We start from the raw sequence: 27768 nt of genomic DNA, 5'->3' as shown, positions 1-27768 counted from the left end.
AAGGACTAGTAGAGGGAAAAAGAGGAGGATGAGGATCAGGATCTGCCTCGGCTCCGATGGGAAGAAACAACGTGAAGCCTCTAAAATCTGAAAGTAGTTATGCCCCGGGGCTCAAGTTCCGAGCCTTCTCCCGTGACACCTCTTCGTTTCCAATACCTTCCAGCTGCCGCGTCGCGTCACATTCCAGTCCACTTCTTTCCAGGCTCCACGCCCTCCAAATTGGCGTGCTTTTCCTCCACGTGGTCCTCTGTATATATCGGTTGCCTGGGAGACCCTAGCCGGGCGGGGCTCTAGTGACGCCACAATAGGAACAAGCCAATAGCCATGACGTTGGTCAGTGACGCGAGACGCGGGGTGTGGCTTTGCCGGCCCGGCGCGATGAGGCGGCTGCCCGCTGGGTGGCGCCGATTTCCCGGGGAGGTCCTTTCTGGGCCCCCGGCGGAGGTGGGGGAGAGGCGGGCAGGAGCCGAGGCCAGGGAGCCCTCTGCGTCAGCTGCTGCTCGCCGCGCCGCGCCAGTACCAGCCAGGACTCACCCGCAGCTCCATGCTTGTGCCCGGTTCGACTCGTCGTCCATCCTCCGAGAAGAGGCAGGTATGTGCCACCTGTCGGAGATCTGGGAAGAGGGATGCGGGGGGTCACTGCCGGTGTGAGGCTTAGAAAGTGAGGTGTCAACGATAGTCTGGGCAGAATGGACATTAGAAATGTAGGGCGAGGGCCAGCTGTGCGGGGGAGCTCCAGCTGTGGGTCCCACTATGTAAGGGGGGCTGCCAGCTGACAGCCCAGGGTGCCAGGAAGAGCCATCTGTGTACAGATCAGTGTGTTCTAAGGAAATGCTGCTTCGGAGGGTCCAGGTCCCTGTGCCCCATGTGATATGTAGTCTGAGAGTGACGCCTGGACTCTGACGACCCTCTCCCCACGTGTGCGTGCAGCTCACCCACTACCTGCTCTTAAAGCTCCTGGGGGCTATCTCCGGTCAGTTTGCCAAAGGGGGGAGGGGGTTTGGGGAGCGCAGCAGTTAAGCGGAAGGAGAGGTTTTCCACCAATCCCAAATCAGAAAGAGGCAACTTTGAAATTCTCACAAATCCCAAACCAGAATTGGGTATGTGGTACTCCAGGCAAGCAACTTAGCCAAGGGAAGCCCCGCCAATCCATCCTTGCTCTTCTCTGAGGAGTGAACATTCTAGCTCCTGGCCTGGCTGCTTTTAAAACGGGGCTGGAAAGCTGTAGGGACTGCTCATCTCCCCAAGACGTGGGCCATGAGAACATCCATCCCCAAAATGCACCTGCAAAGGTCAGAGGAAAGGAGAGGGTGATGAGCTAGGGTTGGGGCACTCCCCTGCTCTTTTAATGCTGTAGATAGATGCATGCTGACTGGAATGAGGACTGGAATGAGGGCGTCCTCTGAAGTTCATCATCAGGACCGAGGCTGAGTCAGTGGCCTATGCTGAGACAGGGTGGAGGCACCAGCTCGGGTCCTCCCAGTCCTCAGGGAGAGCCATCGAGAAACAGGAGAATCATCTTGAGAGCAGACAGGTGCACCAAGGCCAGAGAGGCAAAGAACCCTGCTCCTCCTTGTGACCCTGCCCAGCCCAGCTCTGCATCCCTGGAATCCTGAGCCTTCCAGCAGGTAGAGTGGAACCACTCCAGAGAGGCCAAGGATTCTCCTGGCAGCCTGGGGGAACCTACACTTGCTATATTTTTCTAGATAAATGGGGAAGAAGCCCAATGGGCTTGTCCTGTCTCACTTTGGTGAACTGGACACTGGGGCAGATGACAAGCTGCATTTGCCCTTCCCACTTTTGGGATGTGGACCAATTCAGAAAATCACAGGGCTATTCTCTGGTATTAAAACAGAGCACGCCTTGAGGGGTAGCCTGAGGCCTTTTTCTTCTAGGTAGGTTAATCGTCTAGAAAGGATCACCTACCTGTTACTACTAATACTGCTATTCACTAAAACAAGAAGTGGAAGTATTCAATACAATCATCATTTTCTGAACTCTTACTATATGCCAGGAAATTTATAAGTATTATTTTATTTCATCCTCACAACTTTGAGGTATACTATTATTAGTGTTATTATTATTCTATTTTATTAATCCTGTTTTATAGACTAAATGAGATTCAGAAAGCTTAATTGGGCTGAGGTTGTGGCTCAGTGGTAGAGCATCTGCCTAGCACTTGTGAGGCACTGGATTCGATTCCCAGCACCACATAAAACTAAATAAGCAAAATAAAGGTATTATGTCCAGCTGCACTAAAAATATTTTAGAAAGAAAGAAAGAAAGAAAGAAAGAAAGAAAGAAAGCTTGAGTGACTTGCTCACTGACTCAGATTCAATAAGGGATAGAATTCAGGCCTAGACTTAGAAGGCCATTGTAAAAAAGTAGCGGGCCGAAACCTGAGCACTGGTCTTGTCTGCCTCTGTCTGTGTGCCCTTGAGCTAGGTCTACTCCATCTCAAAATTCCAGGAGCTGGACTAGCAGTAAGGCTTCTTCCTGTTCTCTGTGACTGACAGCTCCAGAGAATCCAGCTTCTTCCTATTTTTGTCTCAATTTCCACCCCAGCCCTCTACCATTTAGTTTCCCCTTGAATTTCCCTACTATTGCACTTCAAAATGCCTCCTCCCGAGGGTCTTGGTAGGTCTCCTTAGCAGGCACCAGTCAAACCAGGCCGCAGGAGGGTGGGCATGCCACTGCCCCTTTAATTCTCCCGGGGCTTGGAATGCAAGTTGCCTTCTCTGGGAGGTCAGATAAGATACTATATATATCCAGCGTAACCTGAGCTCGGATTACCCAGCCTGGAGTCAGACTCTAGCTTCTGGGCTGTCCACTGCGTTCCTTCTCTACCCTCCCGGGGAAGAAGCCCCCAGGTCCCATCCAGTGCCCCTGGACACAGGTCAGTAGCTGCCCCTTTGGTGTCTGAGCTTCACAGGGCAGCTGTCCAGAAGACAGCTCACTCACATGAGTCTGGGGGAGCTCATGAGAGGCCACCTATTGGGCCTGGTGGGAGCAGTGGGCAAGATCAAAAGCTCCTCCAGAGGTGAGGAGAGAGGACAGCTAAAGCCCTAGAGGAGAGAGAGGAAGACAGAACAGAACTCTTCCCTGGGGAAGGGGCATCTGGAGAGTGCCTGGGCAGAAGTAGGTGCAAAAGAGAATGTAAGGACACCAATACTACCTGGAGCCCATTTCTTTGCCTTTTCTTGGACCTGTAGAGATGCCCAAACCCAAGTCAAGAAGCACCCTATAGAGATGCTGCCCTGGGCCCACCCACTTATTCTCCACCAGTCAGGATGCTTGCCTCAATCTCCAACCTCTTTATCTCCCCTCCCACCACCACCCCCTAGGCTCTTACCAGGAGCCAAAGAGACAAATTCCCTTGGGTGACCCCCTGCCAGGGCAGACAAGCTAGTGGGTCATTCAGTGCTAGCCCCTGATAGAGAGAGCTGCTAGTGACAGGTTAGAGGAGAAGGGGGTAGATTGAGGCTCCTAGGGCCTGAGAGTAGACAGTGTGGGAGGATAACTATGCCCCACCCCCATCCTCTACCTATGTCCTCCCCACCTTCCAGGGTTGGATGCTTGTATCCAGACAGGGTAGCAGGGGACCAAAGCAGCCAGAAGTAAGGATCAGAGAGTGTAGGTGGAAGCAAACAGGGCCCTGTCTCACCCCTTACCCTTCAGGGTCAGCACATTCTGATACAGTTAGCAAGCAGCTTTCAGAAGCTCTGAGGTCATCACTGTGGAGGCTTCCGAGCACCCAGCAAGACTAACTAGGACACTCCACTCACCTTCTCTGAGCACCTGGCTAGGAAGGAAAAGACAACCTATTTAGGTGAGACCCTGAAGCTACTGGGGGCTCTGTGGCCAGGAAGCAAGCATATCTTCACTCCAGAAAGTCAAGCAGACCTGGGCAAAGAGGGGCCATGAAGACTGGTGGGATGTGGGGCATCACTCATCCCCTGCCCCCAGGGCCAGGAGTGCCTGGGATTCTTGGGGAGCAAGTCCCTCCCCTGGCTGGGCAGGTTAGGGAGCCCTTCACGTGAGCTACAGGAAATGACAGTGGCTGACGCAAGGAGTTGGCTGCCTCAAGGGTCAGGGCTCATTTTAACCCTTGACTCACCTAGCATAGGTACCTTGGGGAATAGGCTGAACTGCAGTCAGGTCAGAAGATGGGGGACATGTTCCTAATAGCCCCAGGGCCAAGGACCTTGAGCTGGGGTAGATGCTGGTGCCAGGGGACACACAGGAGCTTGGCACCACGGATGAAATGGAGGCCTCCTAGATCATCTCATGGCCGATCAGTATTGTTCTGGGGCTCAGGTTGCACCTGGCTTCATTTTCATTTGCCTGCAGTGACAAATCCAGAGGGTTAAAAAAAACCAAAGGCCGAATGTTTTCTCTGATAAGTGGATGATGATACATAAGGCGGGGGAGCGGGGAGGATGGAGGAACTTTGGATTGTATAGAGGAATATGGGGCAGGATGGGGTGGGAGAAGGAAAGATAGTGGACTGAGACCTGAGACAAGACAGTATTACCCTATGTACGTGTATAATTACATAAATGTGTGAATCTACATCGTGCACAACCATAGAAATGAAAAGTTGTACCCCATTTGTGTACAATGAATCAAAATGCAGTCTGTAAAAATAAAAATTTTTGAAAATTTTTAAAAATTAACAGAAAAAAAAATCCAGAGGGCTGCTCCTGGGGGAGTTTGTGCCCACCATTCTGTTGCTGAATAGTGAGCACCTGGATCCTACAGTGATCCTCTCCCCACCCCCACTCCACAGGTCCCCAGCAAAACCTCAGCCCAGGGAAGAAACAAGGTAGGGGTCTTGGCTTCGGGGTGGCCATAGTGGACAAGAGCACAGGTCTTACCCTACTCTGACTGCTCCCAGCACGACTTTGGGACAGCCACATCACTCCAGGAACCCAAGTGGGCATTCCAATAGCGCCTCCTGCTATCAGGCAGCTGGGAGGATCAAGGTAACACTGTGCCCCAAGTCTTAATGCCATTTTATGCTTTAATATCTTTGCAAATATAATGCTAAAAACTTCATTTAAAAGTTTCACTACTTAAAAATCTTGTACTTATTTTTTGAACTGTGAATAAATTCTTGATTTTTAAATAATTTGACCTTTCATGGTGTTTGGAAGTCTGAGGCAGCCCGTATTTGAAAAAGTTCAGCTCACCCCTGCACTGACACTTTTGGGGCTCTGTTCTGATAAGAACGCTCAGAGGAAGGCTGGCCACATGGCAAGGGCCATGTGTGTTGGTGTAGGGCTGCCAAGAAGGTGAACTCAGAAGTTGCATGTGAAGTCCTCAGTGTGTTTGGTGCCTGATTGCATAGGTGTGCAGCACCAGCTGGCCAGGTGACAGCTGCTTGGATCAGATGTCTCCTACAGGAAGCTGAGTGCCTCTGTGCAGAGGAATGCTAGTGCACCTCCCGAGAGGGGGAAACTGAGCAAAGTGATGGGGAATCTCTGAGAGAAGGGAATACCTGGGAACCTTGGTAAAGATGGCATGGAGGAGGAGCATGGGCAGGGGACTGCCCCTGTTGTCCAAGGTGGCGGGCACCTGGAGAGGTGCCGCCTGGAGCCGCATGCCTATACTTGCCAGCTCTGGGTAAACAGTGAAAGGAGCTGGGCAGCAGGGGCCTCACACTGGGTAGGGAGGAGTACAGGGGATCCCAGCCAATCGGCTGGCCTCCCACTGCCCCATGAAAGAGCCATTCAGTCCAGGCTGTTCCTGTGGCAACAGGGAGACTCGCAGCCATGTGAGTGCCCGCTCTGTCCCTGTCTTGCGCAGCAAGTCCACCGCCAGGGCCCCAGCCCAAGCTCCCTCCCCGTGGTGCATTCTGCAGACTTCAGGGACAGCAATGCCAGGTAATGTCAACCCAAGCTGTCTTATCACATGGAAAGCACTGGAACTTTTCTCAAGAATGAGACTAGGGTTTGGTGGGGGTAGGGGGATGTGCTCAAGCCCCAGTAGCGACCCTCTCCCCACACAAGAACTGTTTGCCAGATGTCAGAGCTGAATGGCGGCTTCTAGGGGGTGTTAGTGATGGCATGTCTCCCAGGTTGCTGGGGGAGGGCAGAGGCCTGGCAGTTGCCTGCCAGATTAGAGAAGATGGAACAGCCAGGATTTGGGATCCCCCTTGGGATTCTTTGAGTCAGAAGGTGTGGCTCCACCTCCATCCCCCCTCCCCCACCCCTACCCTTCCAAGGCTGTCTGTTCCTGTCTGCTGTACCTTGTTTGGCCCCCAAGCTTCTGCGTCATCAGCAGGGCTGGAGAGGTCATGGGCTTAAGGCACTGCCACAGAGTACCAATTCCCCGGGAGTGTTAGGGAGGGGAGGGTGAGCTGTTAAGGACTAGCCATGAGCTCATGCCCTGGGGGTGAGGGAATATCTGATTGGTTGCAGGGTGTCCCAGAGCCCAGCTCCTGAGACCTAGAGTCTCTTTGACTTTGCATTATTGATGGAGTTCTCCAAAGTGAAACAGAGCAGGTTTAGTCCCCAGCTCTCTCTCCTGAGCCTCTGTCTCTCCCCTGTGGTTTCCCTGCATGAGATGGTCCCCCAGTTACTTTTTCCAAGATAGGAGTGAAAGCAGTGCTGGAGGTGGGAGCAGGAAACAAGGGAGTATACATGAAAGGTAGCAGGGGTCCCCTGGGCCAGGCAAGAAAAGGGTGGACAGTAAGGTGGGTGGCCCTTCCTGAGGCCAGCATGGACTGAAAACTGCTGGAGACCTCTGGCAGTCAGAGAGTGCTGTTCTGGGTCCTACATGGAAGTCACCACTTGCTCATCTCCCACCCCTGCACCCATCCCCAAGTCTTGCATGGATTAGGTTTCTAGAGATTTCTGCCAAGCCTTAAGCATTTGGGGCTTGGCACCAGCTCCTCTCTGCCCTAATGAGCTGGGTTGCTGGTCTAGGGCAGGCAGGCTGTGGGCTGCCCGAGCCAGTGTCTGCTCAACAACTAGGTGTCTGCCCACTGCCCACTAATCTCACTGGGGGCTGCAGGAGGAAGCCTGGTGCCTAGGCTGAGGTCAGGAGCTGGCCAGGCTGGGAGATGGCCAGTCCTAACATTATTATTATAGGGACGAGCCAGGCTTCCTGGCAGGGGCTGGGGGAGGGGATAATAACCAGTCATTGTTAAGCACTTTTACGTGTTATTATCTCATTTATTCCTCACAACAACCTGTGAGATAGGAATCATGATGGTAATTATTATAGTTATTTACAGGTGAAGAAATTGGGGCTCAAAGAGGTTAAATGACTAGTACAAAATTGCCCAGCTAGTCTGCCACAGGGGGAATCAAAATCAGCCCCTGCACACAATACCCTGACAGTCTTAGAAGGGTCTTCATCCCCCCACGGAGGGAGCTCCCCAAGAGCCCCTGAGGACCCTCGAGGAAAGGGGCCTGAGCTTACTTGCTCCTCTCTCCAAAGCATTCCTGCCACTCCAGCTAAAGTGGAGATGAAGCCACATGCTGAGGGATGGTGGCACTGTGGGCATCCCCACCTGAGCCCAACTTTGAAGCGGCTGACAAATGGAAAGAACACAGGACCTTGAGCAGGTCTTCTAAAAGACTTGGATTCCAATCCTGACTTTGCTAGTGTGTGATCCTGAGCAAGCCAGCACCACTCTTCCCGTCTGTTCAACAGACAGGTTAAACTGCATGATCCTTTAGGGCCCTCCGAGCTCCACATTGCGTGATTTGTGTTCCTTCATCAGACCCACCTGGCCAGGGAGTAGTGCCACCTGCAGTGCAGGATTTTGGCCTCTAGGGGGGCCCCTTTGCTCAAATCAAGTTTCACCAGGAGCAATTTAGCATCCTTGTTGGGAGTAGAATTCCTGGGAGGCCATGAGGCCCTAACTCCACAGAAGGCTAAGCTCAGTGAAGAAGGTGGGTTTGCCCATAGCAGTATCCCCACTGCAGGATCAAGCAGCAAAGGTCCATTTCCAGGGAAGCGCTCTGGGGTGGAGTCAGGAGACTGACTCCAACCCTTCTGCTGAGTACTCCTTCACTGCCTCCCCTACCCGCTGATCCCCATCACGTCCTCTCGGAGTCTCCTTTTCCTCATGAGTGATCTCACCCCGTGATCTTCAGGTCATCCCAGTGGACAGTCTACAATGCCAAAGGGCTCCTGCTCGTCATTTAAGTCAGAGGGAGGGAACCCACGGTGACTCTTGAAAAATGTCCTGTTTTCTCAGGGGGGTGAGAGTGGGATTTCTCCAGCCTCCTGACCTCACATAGCTACCAGATCTAGGATGGCTATAGGATAGACGCTGGGAAACTAGCATCCCCAGATCAGAAGTTTCTGCAGAATCTAAGTAGAGGAACCAGATTGGATTTGGCTGGAGAAGGATGTATGGCTTAGAAGGTTGCAGAGGTGGTGCAGCCCCCTGCTTGTATATTTGGGTCTTTGAGGTGAGGACAAGGGGCAGCAAGGATACGCAGATGCTAATTCTCTTGTGAATGCACGGGTGTTGGTGTGAATGCAAGAGCACTGGTGTGAATGCACAGGCCCATACAAGTGCATGGTGCACACGGGCATGCATGTGTGCATTTCTCAGCAGTTGGTCAGCCAACTGGATGGCCCTGTTAAGCCCTAAGGTTCTGGCCCATCTGGGATGGAAGGTAGGCATAGCAGAGGCCTGACACCTGGCAGGGCCCTTTGACAACTGCTTTACTTGTCTTTCAGCCCATGAGGCTCCCAGACCCCACTGAGTGCCGCCCTGAAGGATGTCCCAGCTCTCCTCCACCCTGAAGCGCTACACAGAATCGGCCCGCTACACAGATGTCCCTTATGCCAAATCGGGCTATGGCACCTATACCCCCTCCTCCTATGGGGCCAACCTGGCCGCCTCCTTTCTGGAGAAGGAGAAGCTTGGTTTCAAGCCAAGCCCCCCCACGGGCTTCCTCCCCCGTCCCCGCACCTATGGCCCCTCCTCCATCCTGGACTATGACCGGGGACGCCCCCTGCTGAGACCTGACATCATTGGGGGTAGTAAGCGAGCAGAGAGCCAGACACGGGGCACTGAGCGACCTTCAGGTAGTGGACTCAGTGGGGGCAGTGGATTCCCTTACGGAGTGACCAGCAACTCCCTCAGCTACCTGCCTGTGAATGCTCGTGACCAGGGGGTAACCTTGACCCAGAAGAAATCGAATAGCCAATCAGACCTGGCTCGGGATTTCTCCAGCCTCCGGACCTCAGATAGCTACCGGACCTCAGATGGCTACCGGATAGACCCCGGGAACCTAGGCCGCAGCCCTATGCTGGCCCGCACACGCAAGGAGCTCTGTGCCCTGCAGGGGCTCTACCAGGCAGCCAGCCGCTCGGAGTACCTGACCGACTATCTAGAGAACTATGGTCGCAAGGGCAGCGCACCTCAGGTGCTCACGCAAGCCCCTTCCTCACGAGTCCCTGAAGTCCTCAGTCCCACCTTCCGACCCAGTGGCCGCTACACGCTGTGGGAGAAGAACAAGGGCCAGGCCTCTGGGCCCAGCCGTTCCAGCTCGCCAGGGCGAGATACCATGGTGAGTTTACCCTTGGGGACCCAGTGGTGGGCTGGGGAGACAGCTGCCAATGTACAAAGAGCCAGGTTGGGGTCAGGACTCCCAACCTAACCGATGGTGGATAGCAACCCTAGTGGAGACAAGCAGGGAAAGTCATCCCAGCACGTCTGGTGCCCTCCTGACTCAGTGCCAGGGCAGGGGGGTTCCCACTCTCCCAAGGACCTGCGTGCTAGGGGCTGGTTCAGCAGTGCTCTCCAAATGACCTGCTACCCCCAACACACCCACACTGCTATCCTCAACCTATCCTTTTCCAGCCAACATGCCAGGGTTCCAAGAAAGCCCTGCTCCATCCTGGGCTGGATGCTGGCCTCCAGACCACCAGCACTCCCTGTGGCAAGTGGGTTCTCTCTGCTCTGGCTGCATCTCTCCTGTTCAGGCTTTACATTTGGGCCTAAGATATCAGGGGAAGAGCTCTCCTCTGATGGACACTAATGGGCTTAGGCCCAGCATGTCTGGACATCAGGACTTATTTGTCTTTGGAGAAAATTGTGGAGACATCTTTTTCTGGGGCTTGAGACAATCTAATACCTATATATTCCTGCCTTGTGTGGGCTGGAACCAAGAAAGGAGCTTTGCTGGAGACTGACCAATTGACTTGCATGGTCTCCCTCATATCCAATTCCCAAACGCACCTCTCCTAAGGCATTAACTGCAATCCACCTTTTCTGTAATTATTAGTGTACCCATTAGATGGCAAGCTGTCAGAGATTGGAAAAGATCCTATCTCTAGATCCCTCTTGTGCCTCGCAGGGCGTGGAACTCAGCTGACCTGCTGATTGCATGGATGGATGAATGGATTGGTGGATGGATGAATGGATGGATGGGTGGATGGAGAGGTAGATGGACAGGTAGATGGGCAGACAGGTAAGCATATGGGCAAGAGGGCTGCACGCTGTGTTCTCCATCACCTTGCTTACTCCCTCTCAAAGGTCATGTGCCTTTTGTAAACAACAGCTGTGTCACAGCAAGAAATGCTGCTTAGAGGACTTGTCCAGTCAAATGGAATAAGGGTTCAGGACTAGAGACAGGGCACTGGGTCACGGACTGTAAAGTGTGTCATAACCAAAGATCTTGAGAAAACAATTCTGAAGACTACTTAGAGAGCCTTAGCCTTATTGGCCCATCTGGGAAGTGCCATGGAAGACAGGAAAGCTGGAGTTGCCCAGGACATTCAGACCTTCACAAGGCAGAGCTGGCTGCATTAAAGAGTTAGTAGAGCTAGTGTAGAAGCAAGTGGGAGAATGTGTCATGAGAGCTGGCCTGGAAGAGAAACACCTGCTCTCACAGAACCGTATGCTACACTTAAGGTGGAGCAGGATTCACCTGAACAAGTCGGGTGTTGTTCATGGGGTGGCATGGGTCCTAGAAGGTTCTGAGAGCTGCCTCCCTTTGCTCAAAACAGAAAGTTTCTTTCTGGTAAGCAGGCTTCAAGAGGGGTCTGCAGACTGCCCATATCAAAATCACCTGCAGGACTTAACAGTATACCCAGACCCACTGACTCAAATTCTCTGGGGATAGTGTCTGGGAATCTGCCTTTGTCACAAGTTCTTCATATGATTTCTAAGTACATTCAAGTTGAACACCTGCTCCCTGCGAAATGAATTACAGACCCCTCCCCAAGATCCAATCATGAGAGAGCAGGGTCTCTCTTTACTGGGAGTCAGACTCCACTGGGAATCTGCCTCCTTCCTCACAGGCATATGACAGCTCTCCACTCCTCCCCAAGGGCCCAGCTGCCCTACCCCCACCCCAGGACCAGGGAGAGAGAAGCTTTGAGAGAGGACCTCAGAGGAGTGGCCCCTTGCCCTGAAACAAAATCAGCCACCCTAACATCCCGCCCTCCCATCTAGAAGCAACTCCCAACACTCTTAAATGGACAAGGATTCCCTACAGTGGCTTCTGGGGGTTCAGAGGCCTAAGACCTTTGTTTAACCTCACTCCCTTTGTTCTCACTTCTTGAAGTTGATTGCATCCTACAGAGGTGAGAACAACCCTACTCATGTGGCCTGGTCCACTTCTTTCTAAAACCAGGTCCAGTTCCTGGTCAGATCTCCATTTGTGGGGGTGAGGGAGTGTCTTATTTTTCATCCGTTTGTTCGTGGGGCTCAGCTTACTAGCCCCATACTCAGTGCCTAGTACTGAGTGCTTAGCACCTAGCTTACTTGAGAAGGTTTCTCAACTTCTGAATCTGTTTTCCTGTTCTATAAAATGAGAGTGCTCATAGTTTCCACTTCATACATTATTGTGAGGAACTGAAAGTAACATATGAGAAAGTGCCTGGCGCATAGTAGATGCTCAGTAAATGTCAATCCTCCTTGTACTCTTCTAGGTGCTTTGGGAGGTAAGAGATGTGCAAGCCATGGGTTCGCCCTTGCTGTATTCACAATTCACTTGGGGAAATAAGTTCTCAAATAATAGCAATAGGAGGTTGCCCTGGGTGTGTTTAAGGAAGAGGTCATCTGAGGCTGAGGCAGGCTTCCCATGACCTCTGGAAGGTACAGTTTGCCTCGTAAACCTTGGACACCTATCAGCTGAGCTGCATTTCCTCATCTATAAAAGGGCATGGTCACACCTGCCCTGCCCACCTCACAGGAATACCATGAGGCTCAAAACAAATAATGAATACGGGGAATCTAAAACCAGTAAAACGCTAAGGAAAAGTTCATTTAAACATAAGAGGCATGGCTGAGGATGTGGCTCCATGGTACGGCACTTGCCTGGCATGTATGAGGCCCTGAGTTCCATCCCCAACACCAAAAATAAACCTGGGGTGGGGTGGAGTTGATAAGGGAGGCTGTATTTTGCGGTGGGGAGAGGCCTCCCGGTGGGAGGATCAGAAGTGAGAAAGTGTGTCCTATACCCTGCGGCTCTCAAAGTAGCTAACCTGAACTACAGTTGGTTTTCAAAGAAAAAGGCAGGTCAGACACAGGCCCTGAGCAGGAATAGAACTGTTCCGACCAGACTCCTTCCCTCGTTAACAGTAAGAGCCAACGTGAACTTGGAATATTACAGACTCCACTGAGTATGAGTAAAGAACTGGTGGGGAGGGACATGGATTCTGAATGACCCCCTCCCGTGCTTGTGCGGGCACCAACAAAATGCCAGTCTGTGGGGTGCAGCACAGGCTCAGATAATAGGGGTCTGCCCCGAGGCTCCACCTTCCACTAAAAATGCAGACAGATGAGCCAGGAGGGACAGTGATGGCGAAAAATTAAAGCTAGTTACCCCCAGTGGGGACTACAAGACAGCCCAGGTGGCTAGGCCCTGCAGAGCCAGGAGCTGGAGTACCAACCCATCATCTCCCCACTCCGCCCCACCTCTCCTGTTCCCGGGGCCTGTGGAAGGACAAGCTGTTCCCACTGAGCCCTGCCAGGCTGCGCTTTAACCCCTACAATCCTTCCTAATCCTCCTCCGCTCCACCCCTCCAGCTGCTCCTTGCCAGCCCTGGCATTCTGCCTGCTGGCCTCAGCCCTACACTTGTCCCGCCCAGACTCCCCCTTCTCTCCCAAGAAGAGCCAGGGGTTGGCCCAGGGCCCTCCTGAGCAGTCAGCAGGCTGGGCACCTGCTCCTCCACAGAGGCAGGGACCAAGGCTCCGAGCCTGGCCCAGCCTATTCTCCGGCACAGTCTCTTCCACACCTTTGCTCTGAGCTTGGAGAACTGTTTCTAGGAGCACAGAAACCTGAGTACCTGGGTCCTATTTGCACCTGGGGCTGCTGACTCATCTTTTGAAGCCTTGGGTTCCAGCTGTTCAATGACAGAGAGATTATATAAACTGAGGTCACGTGATTTTCCTCTCAGGTGGGACTTTGGACTTGAATGCTGTCCTGCAGCGAGTGGTGGTTCTCCAGAGAGAACAAGCTGAGGATGGCAGGGCTGCCCAAGAGCTCCTGATGGAGAGAGAAGTCAACTCCCTCTCTCATCCCTTGCTTCTGTGGACTCAGCCACACTGGACTGCATTCCTGCTGGCTTGTCCAGCTTGGCAGCCTGAGACCCTGGGGCCCATCCTCACCCACACCCACCCTAGGCTCACTGAGCTGCCCTGAGGAGGTCGAAATTCCAGAGGACTTGAATCTGTGCTGCCAGCACAAGAAGGTCACTCAGGGGAAGCATTAATGGAGAGTTCTCATGGCCAGGGAGGGCCAGTACTAGCTGCTGAAAAGGAAAGGGCAGCTGGTTTCTGGTTTGTGGTTTGTGATTAGAATCAGCAAGATGCTGATGTCTCCATTCCTTGAAGACTGGCTGTGGGCTGTGACCTGGTTGGTGGCCTTAGCACTGCCTGACCCATCCTCCCTGCCTTTTCCTCCACCCCCACCCCACAACATCTGCAGGAGTTAATATGGTGCTGGGGTGGGGCTCAGCAATGCAGAAGTTAATCCAAGCCTGGCAAAATGTTCCCTGCCCCTGGGGGAGCCGCTCCACTGACCATCAGCTTTAGAAATAAACATCATGTTCAAAGCCCAGAGCTGCACACGTGGCTCTTTGCAGCCCCCCCCACCCCCACCCCACGCATTGGATGAGTAAAACTGGCACCCTGGACAGAGGTAAAAGCAAGAGAAGGAAGTGTGTGGGCTTCTGGAATCCAGCTGGTTCAAGCTAGACTGCCCAGGGCTTGAAAGAGTACAGAGAATTTGGCCTCTTGGGTGTGTGTTGGGGGGGGGGGGGGGGGGTTCCAAGTCATACAGAGACACAGAACTTCCTTCAGCCAGTGAAGGAAGCAGACTGACCCTCCTCCCCAAGGCACACTGGGCTAAAAGCTCAACCCCTAACAAGGATGCAGAGCCCCTATCTTTCCATCTGTCAGTCAATTAGACTACCAGTCTGTCCATGTACTATAGCAATTGCAGGTACCTGCTGGGAGCCCGGCCACTGGCCTTAAGACATATGCCTGAGCCCAAGCAGTGTCACCATACTCTGGACCAAGCTTCCCACTCAGACCTGAGAAAACAGGACAATCTTAGGCCCTGCCCTCGCAGAGCTAACTCGGAGTTTAATGTATTTATACTCCATCTCCTGCCAGGAAGGATGTGAGGTGAAGAAGATGACATCCTACATAGGAGGCAGGGCAAGCCCAGGTTTTGAGAAATGGCAGTATTGGGCTGCTTCAGGAATGAATCTAGCTCAGATTATCTTGGTATATCTAAGGCACAGAAAGTCACAGAGCCTAGGCCAGACTCAGATCCCAAAAGACTAACTCCTTTGTACACAGCCCACTTCAAGAAATGGCACTAGAGACAAAGGGTCTCCCAGGGACTGGGCTAGTTGAGAAACAAGGCATAATTATCTGTTGGCTGTGTCTGGCAGCAGTCAGACCTTCTCAATAAGTCTGCACCCTACGTGAAGTCTTCCTACTCACCCCAGACTTCTCAAAGCACTCAATGCTAGAGCTTTCCCCATCTGGCCTGCCCTGCTCCCAGCAAGCTGCTCCAACCTCCTGCATCCCAGGAAAGAGGAAAAACATTCATGGCAGAATGCCAAGGTGTCCTGGGGCAGGAGTGCTCACGTCACTGGATCTAAATCATGAGGACACAGGCCAAATGCTGCAGTGGGTGAACAATCTCGGGCAGTGCACCCTCCGACACAGCACACTTGCTCAACATGCAGAATCAGACTCACACCCCACCCTCTGAGGCTCAGTGGGACTTGCAGGATTCCCAGCAGAGCCTGGTCTGACCCTCTTCATTAAGACCTCATTAAGAGAACCCGCAACCCTGCCCTTGAGGAGGCTTCAGTGTGCCGGCACAACCCAGACAAACCACATGCAATCTAAGACCATTTACAGAAGTTTTAGAGACACTTATAAAACAAAGATAAACATATTAAGATAAATTAATAGCATGCAAACTGAATGCTAATGGACTGAGGATATACAGTAATGGGGTGTTTAGAACTGGGTGGAGTTAATTAAGGAAGGCTTTGTGGAAGACATCAGTTTTGAGCAGAATTTACAAGTAGGTAATTGGTAGAGGGCAGGAAAGGCCTCCCAAAATTTCCTAGCAGTTGTTAAAAGCCTGAGTTTTTGCTTTAAGACAGGTCTTGATTCAAAATTCAACAGTGTCATATATTAGCTTTGGGGTCCTGGCAAGTCATTGAACCCCTCTGGGCTTCACCTATAACATAGAGATAATAGTTACTACTTCATCATGTAATTATGGAAGTTAACTTGGATAACATATATAAAGCCCTTAGAATAGTGCCCGACGTTTAATAAGGACTTAATCAGTGGCAAGTCTGTTGTTTGGCAGTTTTCTTTTTAAGCAGAGGATAAGAGCATTTCGGTTGGTGGCAGGGATAGGGGAAGCAAGAGATTGGTGACAGTGGAGGGAGCTCATGGACAACAGCCTTACAGACGCTACCCGAGGCTTCTGGACTGGATGTAAGACACTAGTTGTTTCAGAAAAGGCATGATGCTACTGAATTCAAGCTTTGTGCAGACAGTGCAGGACCTGCTCTAAAGGGTGTGGCTGGAAAGAGGGAAGCTTGGAGCAAAAGGCTGTTGCTGTGTTCAGGTTGGGTCAGTCTGGAGATCACTTGAGACATGCCTGCCCTCAAGGATCACCCAGCACAGCGGCCTGCCTTACTGCCACCTGCCCTCTCCTCCTATCACCAGTGCTGGAAGAGGTCATGGGGTGATACTCTCCCCGCTGCCCTCATCACTAAATTGCTGTTTTGTGGGTGGCCTAGCCCACACATGTGTCCTGGACACAGTCCCCATGTGGCTGTGGTCATGTGTGCAGTGCGCGTGTACATGTGGAGATGAACACGACAGGAGGAACAGAAGGAGCCCACAGATGAGTAACAGCACACACTGCTGCCTCTCAAGAGTATTTTTAAACGCTAAAGATAGGGGCTAAAAATAGCCAGCAAGCTCCAAACAAGATACTTTCTCTAGGCTGATTCGTGTGCTTCCCGGTTAGGTGAGGGGGCGGGGCATAGGAAAGCCCGCCCCTCAAGACCCCTGGGTCTTCAAGTGTTGCTGCTCCCGTGGGGTCAGAGCAGACTGCTCACCCCACCTCCCACAAATAACTCAAATTTGAGATTCTGGAAGAGATGGATTTGAGTAATTGGTTAGAAGACGCCAGAAAAGGTTCTCTCCTGGGGCCAAAAGGGCCGGTGACCTATTGTACCTTATAAAAAGAGCACTGCCTTTCTTGATGATGGACCGAACTAGGCTTGGAGGAGGGGAGCTCAGTGCCAAGGCTGTGGAACTCTATCATCTTAACCTGGGCCCATCCACCCCGACGGACTGAGCATCATGAGGGCCTGGGTCCCCTGAATGCTGAACACAAGTTTGTGCCATCTGTATATTTTGCCCTGAAAAGAGTGGGGAGCTCTCGTGAGGGTCTCAAAATGATCTGCAGCCCCCCAAAAGTTCGGAATTCTATGCTGCCTAGGAGGAAGCTCACCCGCTTGACGCTGGGTCTTGAGGAGGCGTCCTCTGCGGACCCCAACAACAACTTGTTCTGAGTTGGGGCTGCGTGTTTCGGTCTTGCCCCTCCGGGGGACCGGCAGCCCTTTGCCGCTGGCGGGCCAGGCCGTGCCGGGCCGGGGGTCGGCGAGCTGCCGGGCGCGGGGGAGAACCAGCGGGAGGCGAGGGGCGGACCCTGCGGCCTCGCTCGAGTCCGCGTGCCGGGGTGGGCGGGTCTTCAGGCCTGGCTCCGCCCCGGCGCTGACGTCGCGGGGCCCGAGGCGCCCGCGGGGCCGGCAGTCCGCGGGAGCGCGAGAGCCGGGCCGGGGCGGTTGGCGGCGCGCTGTGGGGAGGTTGAGGTGGAGGGGCGCGCGGTCGGCCCCGCGGTAACGGTTACCGCCGGGGGCCGCGGACGGTGTCCTGTGGCGGCCTCGCCGGCCTTGGTGTGCCGGCTGTGGCACCGCGCGGGGACTCCCCGCGCCCCCTTGACCAACGTTAGACGTGGGGCCGAGCCCGCCGCCCGCCCCCCAGCATGCGCACCTCGTACACGGTGACCCTGCCCGAGGAGCCCCCGGCCGCCCCCTTTCCCGCCCTCGCCAAGGAGCTGAGGCCGCGCTCCCCTCTCTCCCCGTCCCTGCTGCTCTCCACCTTCGTGGGGCTTCTGCTCAACAAAGCCAAGGTACGCGGGCCCCTTCCCGGGACCCCCCACCCCAAGGGTCTGGGGTCCCGCCTCCTTCCCAGGATGTCCCCGGACCGCCACGCGCCCCTCGGCGGGGGGACCGATTCTTCCCAGCCCCCACCCCTCCTTTCCCATGGTCTCCCAGCAAGGAATGCCCCCTCCCCAGGTGATCGCACTCTTATTCGCGGCCCCCTCCCCTTGTCCAGGTCCCAACCTCTGAGTCCCCCTTACCCTCCCTGTCGGTGACCTGGACACCAGGTGGTTCTTGGTCTCTTAATTCCGGGCACCTATCAGGACAGGTGCAGGAAAGCGTAACCTTGACTGGGGCTGGTGTGTGAGGGAACCAGCAGCACGCTGGACTCTGCCGGGTGGCTCCTCCAAGGCCAGACCCCAGCAAGGAAGGCTGGTCAAAGGGGCCGCCTTCCACTCTGTTCCCAAAGGGCCCTCGCCCAGGGGTTGTTGACGGGGTCCTTTGACCCCGTGAAGGGCAGAGGAGTTGCAGACAGGTAAAAGGGGGCATCTTCCTTTCTCTTCCAGTCCCTCCAGTTGTGGGAAGTAGGCAGGGGATCCCTCGATTGAAGCAGCTGCCCCAAGTAATGATGGGACTGAGGCTGGGCACTGGTCCCCTTGGGGCAGGGAGAAGGGGCCTGAGCTTGACAGGTCTTATGTAACAGGCAGCAGCTCCCGTGGTTGGCAGTGCGTGCCCTGCCCCGTGCCAGGGCCACACTGGGCTCCTTGGCTGCAACCAGGACGCATGACTGACCCTCCCTGCGCAGGTGAAGCAAGCAGGAGAGCCCTGGACTGGGGTCTCCAGTATGAAGACACAAACCTCAGTACGCCTTTCTTATTAGCCCCATCCCCAGATGACACCTCTGCATTAACCCAGGGATGACTCTTTGAGTCCTGGCTCCTGCCCTGGAAAGGGAGTGCTGTTTACCAACTCTGGAGGTGGCATCTGCTCTCTAGAACAGTGCTTGCTACTGAGTCAAAACTAGGTTTTGTTGATGGCTGAGTGTAAGGGAGCACAAGGTCCAAACTTTCTCAACTCTTTGCACATGAGTCTCAGCCTAACAGCTGCTGTCATTTCCTTCTGCCTTCCCTGAAAAAGGCTGGCTTTGCAGGGTCTCTGTCCCACCTCCTCAAGTTCTAGCCTCTCTCTCCTTGCCAGACTGAGGTAGGATTGTTTGCCCTGTAAGAAAGGTCACTCCTGGGACATTTTGTTCCTCTCTGGAATGGAAAGTGCTGACTTTCCCTGGAGCTCCTGATTTCCTATTCATGGCAGAAGAATATCTGGCTGGGCATAGAGCAGCCCTGATCTCCCCTCTATTCTACCTCTGGCTGCTACCCCCCACATTCCACACAGAGTGTTCAGAAATTGGTATGTGGTTTTGAACTCAGGAAATTTTAGACAAAAATCGCAATTCCCCACCCTAAAAAATTAAAATCGAAAATAGCAGAGGGGTCTAGTGATGCCTTAAAGGGTTCTCTCCCATTTCTCCACCCCAAGACCAAAGATGTATTAGATCCTCAGGAAGAGTAACCCTGAGGGATAAAACACCCTCCTTGACCCTCCCACTGCTAGGTCAGAGTGAAAACAGGAGCACCTCTGTAGGCAGATGACTTTGGTGTCCCTTTCCCCACTCCCACTAGTGCTTGGTGATATTGTAGCTGAGGGCCTGCTTTGGTGTACATGGACATGGTCACCAATGGTAGAATGCTTTGCATCTACAGCCTGTTTAGACAGATGTCGTTTGAGGCACAAGGGATAAGAACTAATAAAGCACTGCCAAAAATAGGTGTAAGAGTGGGCATTCTGTGTGGGCACGCTTTAACGTGTAAGTTTGGTTCCAAATGGGCAACATGGAGACTTCTGTAGCATTTTTTATTGTGCCCTGGGGGAGTCTCATGAGTTCTGCCTGAAAATGCTGATAAGATCTCTGTCCTGGGGAATCTTCTCTGGTGGCCCTCTTACTGGAACATCAGGGTTTAGATTATCAGTAAGGTAAAATTCAGATTTTGTTTGTGGCTGCATCCTGCCAGCCCAGCAAGCAGGATGCTCACACCCCACCTGCTGCCAGTAGGCGTTCTCTCCAGCCCCAGTTTTAAATCAGGTCTCTCTTCTGGGTGTATTTTCTCCCTTACCTATTAGTACTGCACCTGACAACTGGCCAGAGGAGGGATCCTCTTACTTGTGGGATGGGCAAGGCAGTTCTTGAGAAAAACCCTCCTTCAACCTGCTCCCCCCTCCACCAACTGACAATCTCATGGGCTTTGAGCTGCTGACAGCCTATGAGGCTGTCAGCACATGGCATGAGTAATTTTAGCTGAGTTATTTCAGGCTCCTGTTCTGATCAGGGTTGAGCTGGCCCCACGCATGCCCCAGCCAGTGTTGCTCCAGAGTTGCCTGCTCCCAGGTGCCCTCCCTGAGAGAGGGGGCGGCAGACTCACCTGCAAACTGTTTCTTTAACCCTTTGGGCCTGAAGGTCTTCTGATTCATTGGAGGTAATGCCCAGGATTAGCCAAGAGACCTTCACAAACAATGCTCAGAGTCCACAATCCAGCACCTGCTCTCTTTCCAACCCCCTCACCAACCTCCACAACAGAGACAAGAGCAAGAATGGCACCTTCAGCCAGGTGCTTACCTATCCTTGGCTGCAATATGCCATCAGAAGGATTCCCAGTCGGTGGCCAGTCGGTGTTGAAACCTGAACTAGGCAGGGAAGATTCTCCCAGCCTTTAATCAGCCCTGAGGAGCTGAGCTCAGCTGGAAGGAATTCCACCTGTCTCTGGCAATTCAGAATGGTAGACAGACTTGAGTTTTTCCCAACTGAATATCGAAACTTAATTGGGTGTTCTGTCATTTAACTTTTCATAACCTCCTTGAAGTGCCTGTTAGGATAGCTGCTTTATATATTGGACAACTAGTCCAAATGTAGGTCATTTGAGATAGGGCCTGGATTTGGGACTTAAATACCCTGATATATGAATTCCTAGTCTCTAGTTCTAATCTCCAGTCACCACTGTAGCAGAGAATGAACAATAACATAAAGATGGGGGACTATGTAGTCCATACAAGAAAGAAAAGCCCTGAAGAATATTTTTGTTGTATGTTGAAATTAATAGGCATTCTTCAGCCCTCTTTCCTCCAAGGAACAGGAACTAAGGTTGAAAAGAGAACAGGCGTGACCTGCTGCTTATGACTCCAGCTGACAGTTGCATGGGAGAGCGTAGCACAGGGCCAGCCACTTTGCCTCATCCTTACATGCAGTGTGTTCTTTGTTTACAGAATTCTAAGAGTGCCCAGGGTCTGGCTGGTCTTCGAAACCTTGGGAACACGGTGAGTTCTTCCCAGCCACTTTTTTCCTGGGGCCACCCCTATTCTTCTAACTGGGATAATCTGATCAGAGTCCCTTCTGGCTCCATCTGACTCCCTACCCTCTAGGGCAGTTGGTACCTGCCCTTTCTGGCCAGTGTTTCATGGAATTGCTAGGCTCTGCCTCACCCACCCCCCAGTGAGAGGCACTGCCAAAAGGAAGTTGCCCTTTTAACTGTAAGCTTGCTTCTCTCCTGGATCCTTCTCCTCAGGGACACCCATTGCTTCCCACCCCTCTGGTCAGCATACCCACACCGTTTTGCTCACCTCAGTTGTAAACAACCAGTTATGTCCCCTGTGCCAGTACTAGTGATTTGCTTCACTTCACCCTTTCACATAGGAAAAGAGAAACTTGAGACTATAAGAAGTTCACTTCTGGGTAGTTGAACCAAAGAGCCTTTGGTGCTAAGTAACAGAGATGCCAGATGAAAGTTTCATCTCCCCCACTGTATTAGGTAGCTTTCTGTCCCTATAACAAATACCCAAGATAAATTAACTTATAAAGACGATGGTTTTTTGGCTCACTGTTTTAGAGGTTTTAGTCCATGAACAATTAATTGGCCCTATTGCTTTTTTTTTTTTTTTTTTTTTTTTTTTTCTCTCTTGGTGCTGGGGTTTAAACCCAGGGCCTTGTGCTTGCAAGGCAAGCACTCTACCAACTGATCTATATCCCCAGCCCGGCCCTATTGCTTTGAGCTTATAGTGAGGCAGCACATCATGGCAGAAACATGTGGTGGAGCAAAACCACTCACCTCATGGCCAGGACATGAAAGAGAAAGAGACTGGGGTCCCACAGTCCCCTTCAGGGGTGTACTCCCAGTGACCTGAAGACCTCCCATTGGCCCCACTTAAAATGTCTACCACCTCCCAGTAGCACGGGCTGGATCCAAGTTCCTAACCTTTGGGGGACATTTAAGATCTATAGCACCCACTGATCAGATCATCTCTTGCAGTGCTTCATGAACTCGATTCTGCAGTGCCTGAGCAACACCCGAGAGCTGAGAGATTACTGCCTCCAGAGGCTCTATATGCGGGATCTCAGCCACACCAGCAATGCACACACAACCCTCATGGAAGGTGAGGAACCCTGCATGGTCATGGCACTGCTCTCCCACTTGATGCTTTTTCCACCCACTGGAATAGTGTGAATACCTGTGCTTTAAACATATCTCTCTACTTTTCTGTCTTCACCTAGTTTTTTGGGGATTCCAATTTGAGTTTCTTATAGAAAATATCTCACCTGCCCTCCACACCCTTTCTCTGCCCTCTTCTTCCAACAGAGTTTGCAAAACTAATTCAGACCATATGGACTTCATCCCCCAATGATGTGGTGAGCCCTTCTGAGTTCAAGACCCAGATCCAGAGATATGCACCTCGCTTCGTTGGTTATAAGTAAGGTCCTTGCAGACCTCCCAGGGTGGGTGGTGGCAAGAGCAGAGTCTTGATAAGGAAGTGTTGCTCCCACTTTTTTCTCTGGGTTCAGTCAGCAGGATGCTCAGGAGTTCCTCCGCTTTCTTCTGGATGGGCTCCACAATGAGGTGAACCGAGTAACAGTGAGGCCTAAGTCCAACCCGGAGAACCTCGATCATCTCCCGTAAGTAGAGGGAGAATGCTGTGAGGAAACAAAACTTCCGTGAACTTGAGTTTTCAGCCTACTTCTTTGGGGTTAATGATTTTGGGGAGAACCAGATTTGCTTTTGAAGATCAAAAATCCACATTGACAATACCCTTAAACTTAACATGGTTTGAGCTCTGACCCAGTTGTCTTCCTCTCTGGTTCCCAGTGATGATGAAAAAGGGCGACAGATGTGGAGGAAATATCTAGAACGAGAAGACAGTCGGATTGGGGGTGAGTGCACAGATAGGGAAAGTGCCTGCTTTGCTGTAACCTGTTTTACCTGAGCAGAGCATGAAAAGCCCTGAGTGGAGCTGGGGTCAGCCCAGGGGAGAGCACTTGCCTAGCATGTGCAAAGCCCTGGGTTCCATCCCCAGGAACTACAAAAAAGAAAAACCCTCAGAATCATTCTGCAGGGGACCCTGCTTCTGCCCGCATCCAACAGACTGAGGCAGGAGCAGTGAGAAGACCAAGTGTGCACCCCCGGGTTCAGCATCTCTTGACCTTCTCTTCGCAGATCTCTTTGTCGGGCAGCTAAAGAGCTCCCTGACGTGCACCGACTGTGGTTACTGCTCTACGGTCTTTGATCCCTTCTGGGACCTCTCACTGCCCATTGCTAAGGTATGCACTACTGTTGCCCCACCCTTGGAGCACCCTCTTGTCCTTCCATGTTGTCAACAGCCGACCTTTACTTTTTTCTCTCCAGCGAGGTTATCCTGAGGTAACACTAATGGACTGCATGAGGCTCTTCACCAAAGAGGATGTGCTTGATGGTGATGAAAAGCCAGTAAGTCATCCTTTGGTGACAGCAACAACATATTTCTATGAGTCTTCTCTGGGAAAAGTCTGGCCAAGGAGTTACTGCACTTGCCCATTAATTTCTCCCACAGGTTCTTTCTAGCTCCGTTTATCTTGTCTTTCAGACATGCTGTCGCTGCCGAGCCAGAAAAAGATGTATAAAGAAGTTCTCCATCCAGAGGTTCCCAAAGATCTTGGTGCTCCGTATCCTTATGGTCCATCAGGGTGGGAACCTGACTTTTTTTTTTTTTCCTTGATACTGGGGATTGATCTCAGGGGTACTTATCTACTGAGTCACATCCCCAGCCCTTTTTTGTATTTTATTTAGAGACATGGTCTCACTAAGTTGCTGAGGCTGACTTTGAACTTGCAATCATAGTTCAGTCTCCTGAACCACTGGAATTAAAGGCATGCATTACTGCACCTGGCAGGGACCTGACTTTTGAGAGTAACTGATGACAAGTGGCCAAAATTTTGGTGAGGGGAGTAGAGTAGGAAAATTTGAAACTTGGAGACTTCCTTGTGTTTGCTTTTGTGCTTCCTGAGGAAAATGCAGTTGCCTATGTGGTGGTCTCTAGTCGCCTCTGTTCTTGCTGCTCTGTCTGCCCTTGACTCACATCAATCCCAGACCTGAAGCGGTTCTCAGAATCCAGGATACGAACCAGCAAGCTCACAACATTTGTGAATTTCCCACTAAGAGACCTGGACTTGAGAGAATTTGCCTCAGAAAACACCAGTGAGTATCTTCAGCAAGAAGTGAAGAATCACGGCACAAGTGTCTAAGATACAGGTGGGAAGCAAGGCAATGGCAGGAAGCTAACATGAGTTAGCAGAAGATTGGGAAGAAGCAGCAGGAGGAGGGAACATGGGGGCAGGGAATGCCTCCAGAGCTCAACACCTTGTTTTCCTCCCCAGACCACGCTGTTTACAACCTGTATGCTGTGTCCAATCACTCCGGAACCACCATGGGCGGCCATTATACAGCCTACTGCCGAAGTCCAGTAACAGGCGAATGGCACACTTTCAATGACTCCAGGTGTGGGAGGGGCTCAGGCAGGGCTCCTTGCTCTCAGACCACCCAAACCACTGTGAGGCTTCCTCCTTGAATGGACAGAAAGGGTCAGGGCCCCAAAGCTACTTAACACACTCCAGTCTGCTGCTCATTCTGAGACTCGAAAGACAGGTTGAGCCAGGTGCCATGGTGCATGCCTTTGTAGTCCCAGCAACTTGGGAGGCTGAGGCAAGAGGATTCCAAGTTTGAGGCCAGCCTCAGCAACTTAGTGAGGTCCTGACTCAAATTTTAAAAATTTAAAAGGGCTGGGATGTGGCTTAGTGGTAAAGTTCCCCTGAGTTCAATCCCCAGTATCAAACAAACCAAACCAAACAAGACCAAGAGTGGCTGTGGGTGTGTAATAGAGAAGTTAGAGACAGGGCCTCACACTTCCTCAGCCACTCAGCTCTGTGAACCTGATGGCCTCCCTTACCAGGACTCTGACTTTTCTCTGCTCTCTTCACAGTGTCACGCCCATGTCCTCCAGCCAAGTCCGCACCAGCGACGCCTATTTGCTCTTCTACGAGTTGGCCAGTCCACCCTCCCGTATGTAGCAGCGAGGAGCTACAGCCCTTCTCCCTTCCCCGTGGTGGCCCCACACCCTAAGTTTTTTAAAAAGACGAAAAAAAAAAACACAAAAAAACAACAAAAAAAAAAAAACCTGACAAATAAGAGAAAAATAAACTAAAATAAAGCTGCTGAGCAGGAGTTGATGCAGCCTGGTCAGGGTCTGGAGCAAGGAGCTGGGTGCCCCCAAGCCATGGCCTGGCGGGAAGATCCACTGGACAGAGACCGGAGTCAGCACAGTGCTCCCTCGGCTTCTCTTGTTTGCATTTTTAAGCTTGTGGTTTTTTCCTGTGTGTAATAAACAACAGCAGTCTGTGGGGAGAAGATCTTCGTCCACCTGCCGTCCTCTCCAGCCCCCGCGCCTCCTGGGAAGACAGCGCCCTCTGGAGCCTTCTGGGAGCATCGTTGCCACCATCATGGCACCGTTGAGGAGCTGGCGCCTGTGTCTACCTGGACCTGCTCTCCGGTCCAGAGCAGGAAGCACCCATGAGCCAAGAGCCCTCTTAACGCTGCTCACTCCAAGGGCACAGGCAAGGGGACGTCTTTGAGGAAAGCTGGTTTGGGTTTTTTTAAAGCCCAGCTTTTTTTACTTACTGTAATGGAAGTGTTCAGACTGGAGACCCTCTCCTCCGCACCTCTTCGCAGCTGGGACGTTGGGCTGGTCCTTTTGTTTAACTCTTCAAGTACAACTTCCCAGCGCTAGCCCCCTGTGGTGCTAGGTGGGGTTGACCAGGCCCAAGCATACCACAGTAGACCTGGGATCTAAACAAGTTTTTGTTTTGGGTTTTTCGTTTTGTTTTGGATGGAATCTAGTTGCCTCCAAGAATTGTGCCTTATAGCATTTGGGGACCAGGGGGTAACTGCCCCTCCCTGAAATATCCCTCAGTCCCTTCCCTTTTCCCCAGTGCCATGTTCAAACCCACTGGGGGAAATAGGGTCCCGCCCTGAGCCCCTGGTATGTTGCGCATTGCAGTGAGGCGAAGAGGGAAGTAGGTAAGAAGATTTCTTACGATAGTGTATCAAGTTCTTCCTGCCCGCCACCTCTCACTTACCCCTGGTCTACTCCCCAGCTGTTTGAAGGATAGCACAAGCCCCCGTCCCTTGAGCTTCTCTCACCTTTAATTTATTCTCTCTTAACCTCCCTTTTCCCTGGCCTTCCTGCCACCTGCCCCTTCTCAGAGCCTCCTAGACACAGGCCCTCTGGACCGAGTTTCTCAGGGATGCCCATGCCACCCCTCAGCTCCTCTTGGTGTTGGTCTTTGGTCCTTCCCTCGGAGCTGGAGCTTGGGTGTCTGGGGACATCTTGCCTCTGTTGTATGATTTTCCCATGGGCTGGATTTTGCCCTAAGTTGTTAGACAAAACTCCATGCTGTCCCAGAGAGCAGTCGTTCAGCACTGAGGCATGGAGCACTGTGCACTTTGCACACCCCCACAGCTGGGCCTGGCCTGTGCCCCAGAGAGCCTGGACATCCCAGTGCCCCTGGGACCAGGCACCAGAGAAAGACACCCTGAGTTTACCTGGCCTGACACCCTTTTCTAGGGAAGACCTGTGAATCTGAGCCCAAGGGCTGGTGTACACTTGTTTACTGTGTAAGCAAGAGTAGAAGAATGTCTAATGTACAGTGGAACCTTGTACAGAATAAATAATAGCTTTGAGAAAGAAGCTGGTAAGTGATGGAATCTTGATTTGGGAGGGGTTTGAATGCAGAAAGGGCTCCTAGCATATTAAGGGCCTGTAATTCATTGCTCCAACCACTCCATAGTAAGTTCTAGAAAAAGTTACCCACTTGTTAAGCTTTTCAGTTCTACAGAAAAGCTGAAAGAATATGCATTTTGAACACTGTTATTCGTCAGGATTCATGGATTATTGACAGTTTCCTGCATTTGTTTATATAGACTTTATTCTTTTGGCCAAAATATTTAGGGGTGTCATCACACTTCTCAGCATACATCTTCTAATGAGGACATTCTCCTACATGACACCTTTTTTACACCTGTGAAGATTATCTAAAACACATTAAATGAACTGCTGGTCTGGGTACACAGTTCTTTGCCAAAATGTTTGGGGCCCATGCAGACCTAGAGTGCGCTAAAGTAGGTCTCCCCAGCAGGGGTTGAATATGGTGCCGCTCATCTTGGAGCAGAGTGGCTTGACCTGGATGGGAATGATCAGACCTGGTCCTGGATAAAGACCTTGGCTTCCCCTTTAAAATCTAGAGACGGCTACCTTTGTGTTAAAGGCATTGTTCCCTGAGGGCCTTTGGGTGCTAGGAATTGATCTCGGAGCCTTGCACATGCTAGTGGAGCCCTGTACCACTGAGCTCTATGCCCTAGTCCCCTAAAAGGCTTTTTTTTTTTTTTTTCCCAAGACTTCAGATTTAACCCCTTAAAAGGATTAACCCTTTGAGGCATTCAGAAATATTGGTGTGTGCATGTATTGGAGAGTGAACCCAGGGTGCTTTACCACTGATCTAATCCCTGTCCTTGTTTTTCACTTTGAGACAGGGTCTCTAAGTTGCCCAGGCTGCCCTCAAACTCGCAATCCTCCTGCCTCATCCTTGAGTCGCTGAGATTGCAGGCGTGCTCCACCTTCTCTACCTCATCTTTTTCCACTTGGGTCTTCTTGCTATTCAGCTTTTCCACTTCTGCTGATTTTAGAACTAAGCAACTGCTTTGTGTGTCATCTGGGGATTGAATCCAT

At 52.0% G+C, this 27768-nt stretch overlaps 1 protein-coding gene and 1 long non-coding RNA gene across 8 annotated transcripts in view; one reads left to right on the top strand and one right to left on the bottom strand.

Moving 5' to 3' along the window:
• Positions 1-17181, bottom strand: part of LOC306640048 — a 41469-nt gene extending 24288 nt beyond the window's left edge. Inside the window, exons 1-2 of the long non-coding RNA XR_013757726.1 lie at positions 16983-17181; positions 157-603 (exon numbers count right to left, since the gene is read on the bottom strand). This is a non-coding gene — a long non-coding RNA (uncharacterized lncRNA). The remainder of the gene's footprint in view (positions 1-156; positions 604-16982) is intronic.
• USP2 (ubiquitin specific peptidase 2) lies at positions 457-26730 on the top strand. 7 transcript variants are annotated; one of them, XM_079103877.1, is made up of 14 exons: positions 457-592; positions 8704-9539; positions 20950-21000; positions 21990-22113; positions 22317-22428; positions 22520-22630; positions 22821-22885; positions 23169-23272; positions 23358-23438; positions 23575-23653; positions 24078-24185; positions 24365-24485; positions 24967-25046; positions 25376-26730. In XM_079103877.1, the coding sequence occupies exons 2-14, from the start codon at positions 8745-8747 to the stop codon at positions 25555-25557; spliced, it is 2013 nt and encodes a 670-aa protein (XP_078960003.1). In that variant the 5' UTR covers positions 457-592; positions 8704-8744; the 3' UTR covers positions 25558-26730. The 7 variants fall into 7 exon arrangements, with proteins under 7 accessions (XP_078960003.1, XP_078960006.1, XP_078960002.1 ...); XM_079103880.1 differs by lacking the exon at positions 457-592 and adding an exon at positions 1148-1628; XM_079103876.1 differs by lacking the exon at positions 457-592 and adding an exon at positions 2783-2896.
• The last annotated feature ends 1038 nt before the right edge of the window (positions 26731-27768 follow it).

This window comes from Sciurus vulgaris, assembly GCF_902686455.1.
Source record: "Sciurus vulgaris genome assembly, chromosome: 11".
Classification (NCBI taxonomy): domain Eukaryota; kingdom Metazoa; phylum Chordata; class Mammalia; order Rodentia; family Sciuridae; genus Sciurus; species Sciurus vulgaris.
This window is presented reverse-complemented; position numbering and strand designations above follow the sequence as displayed.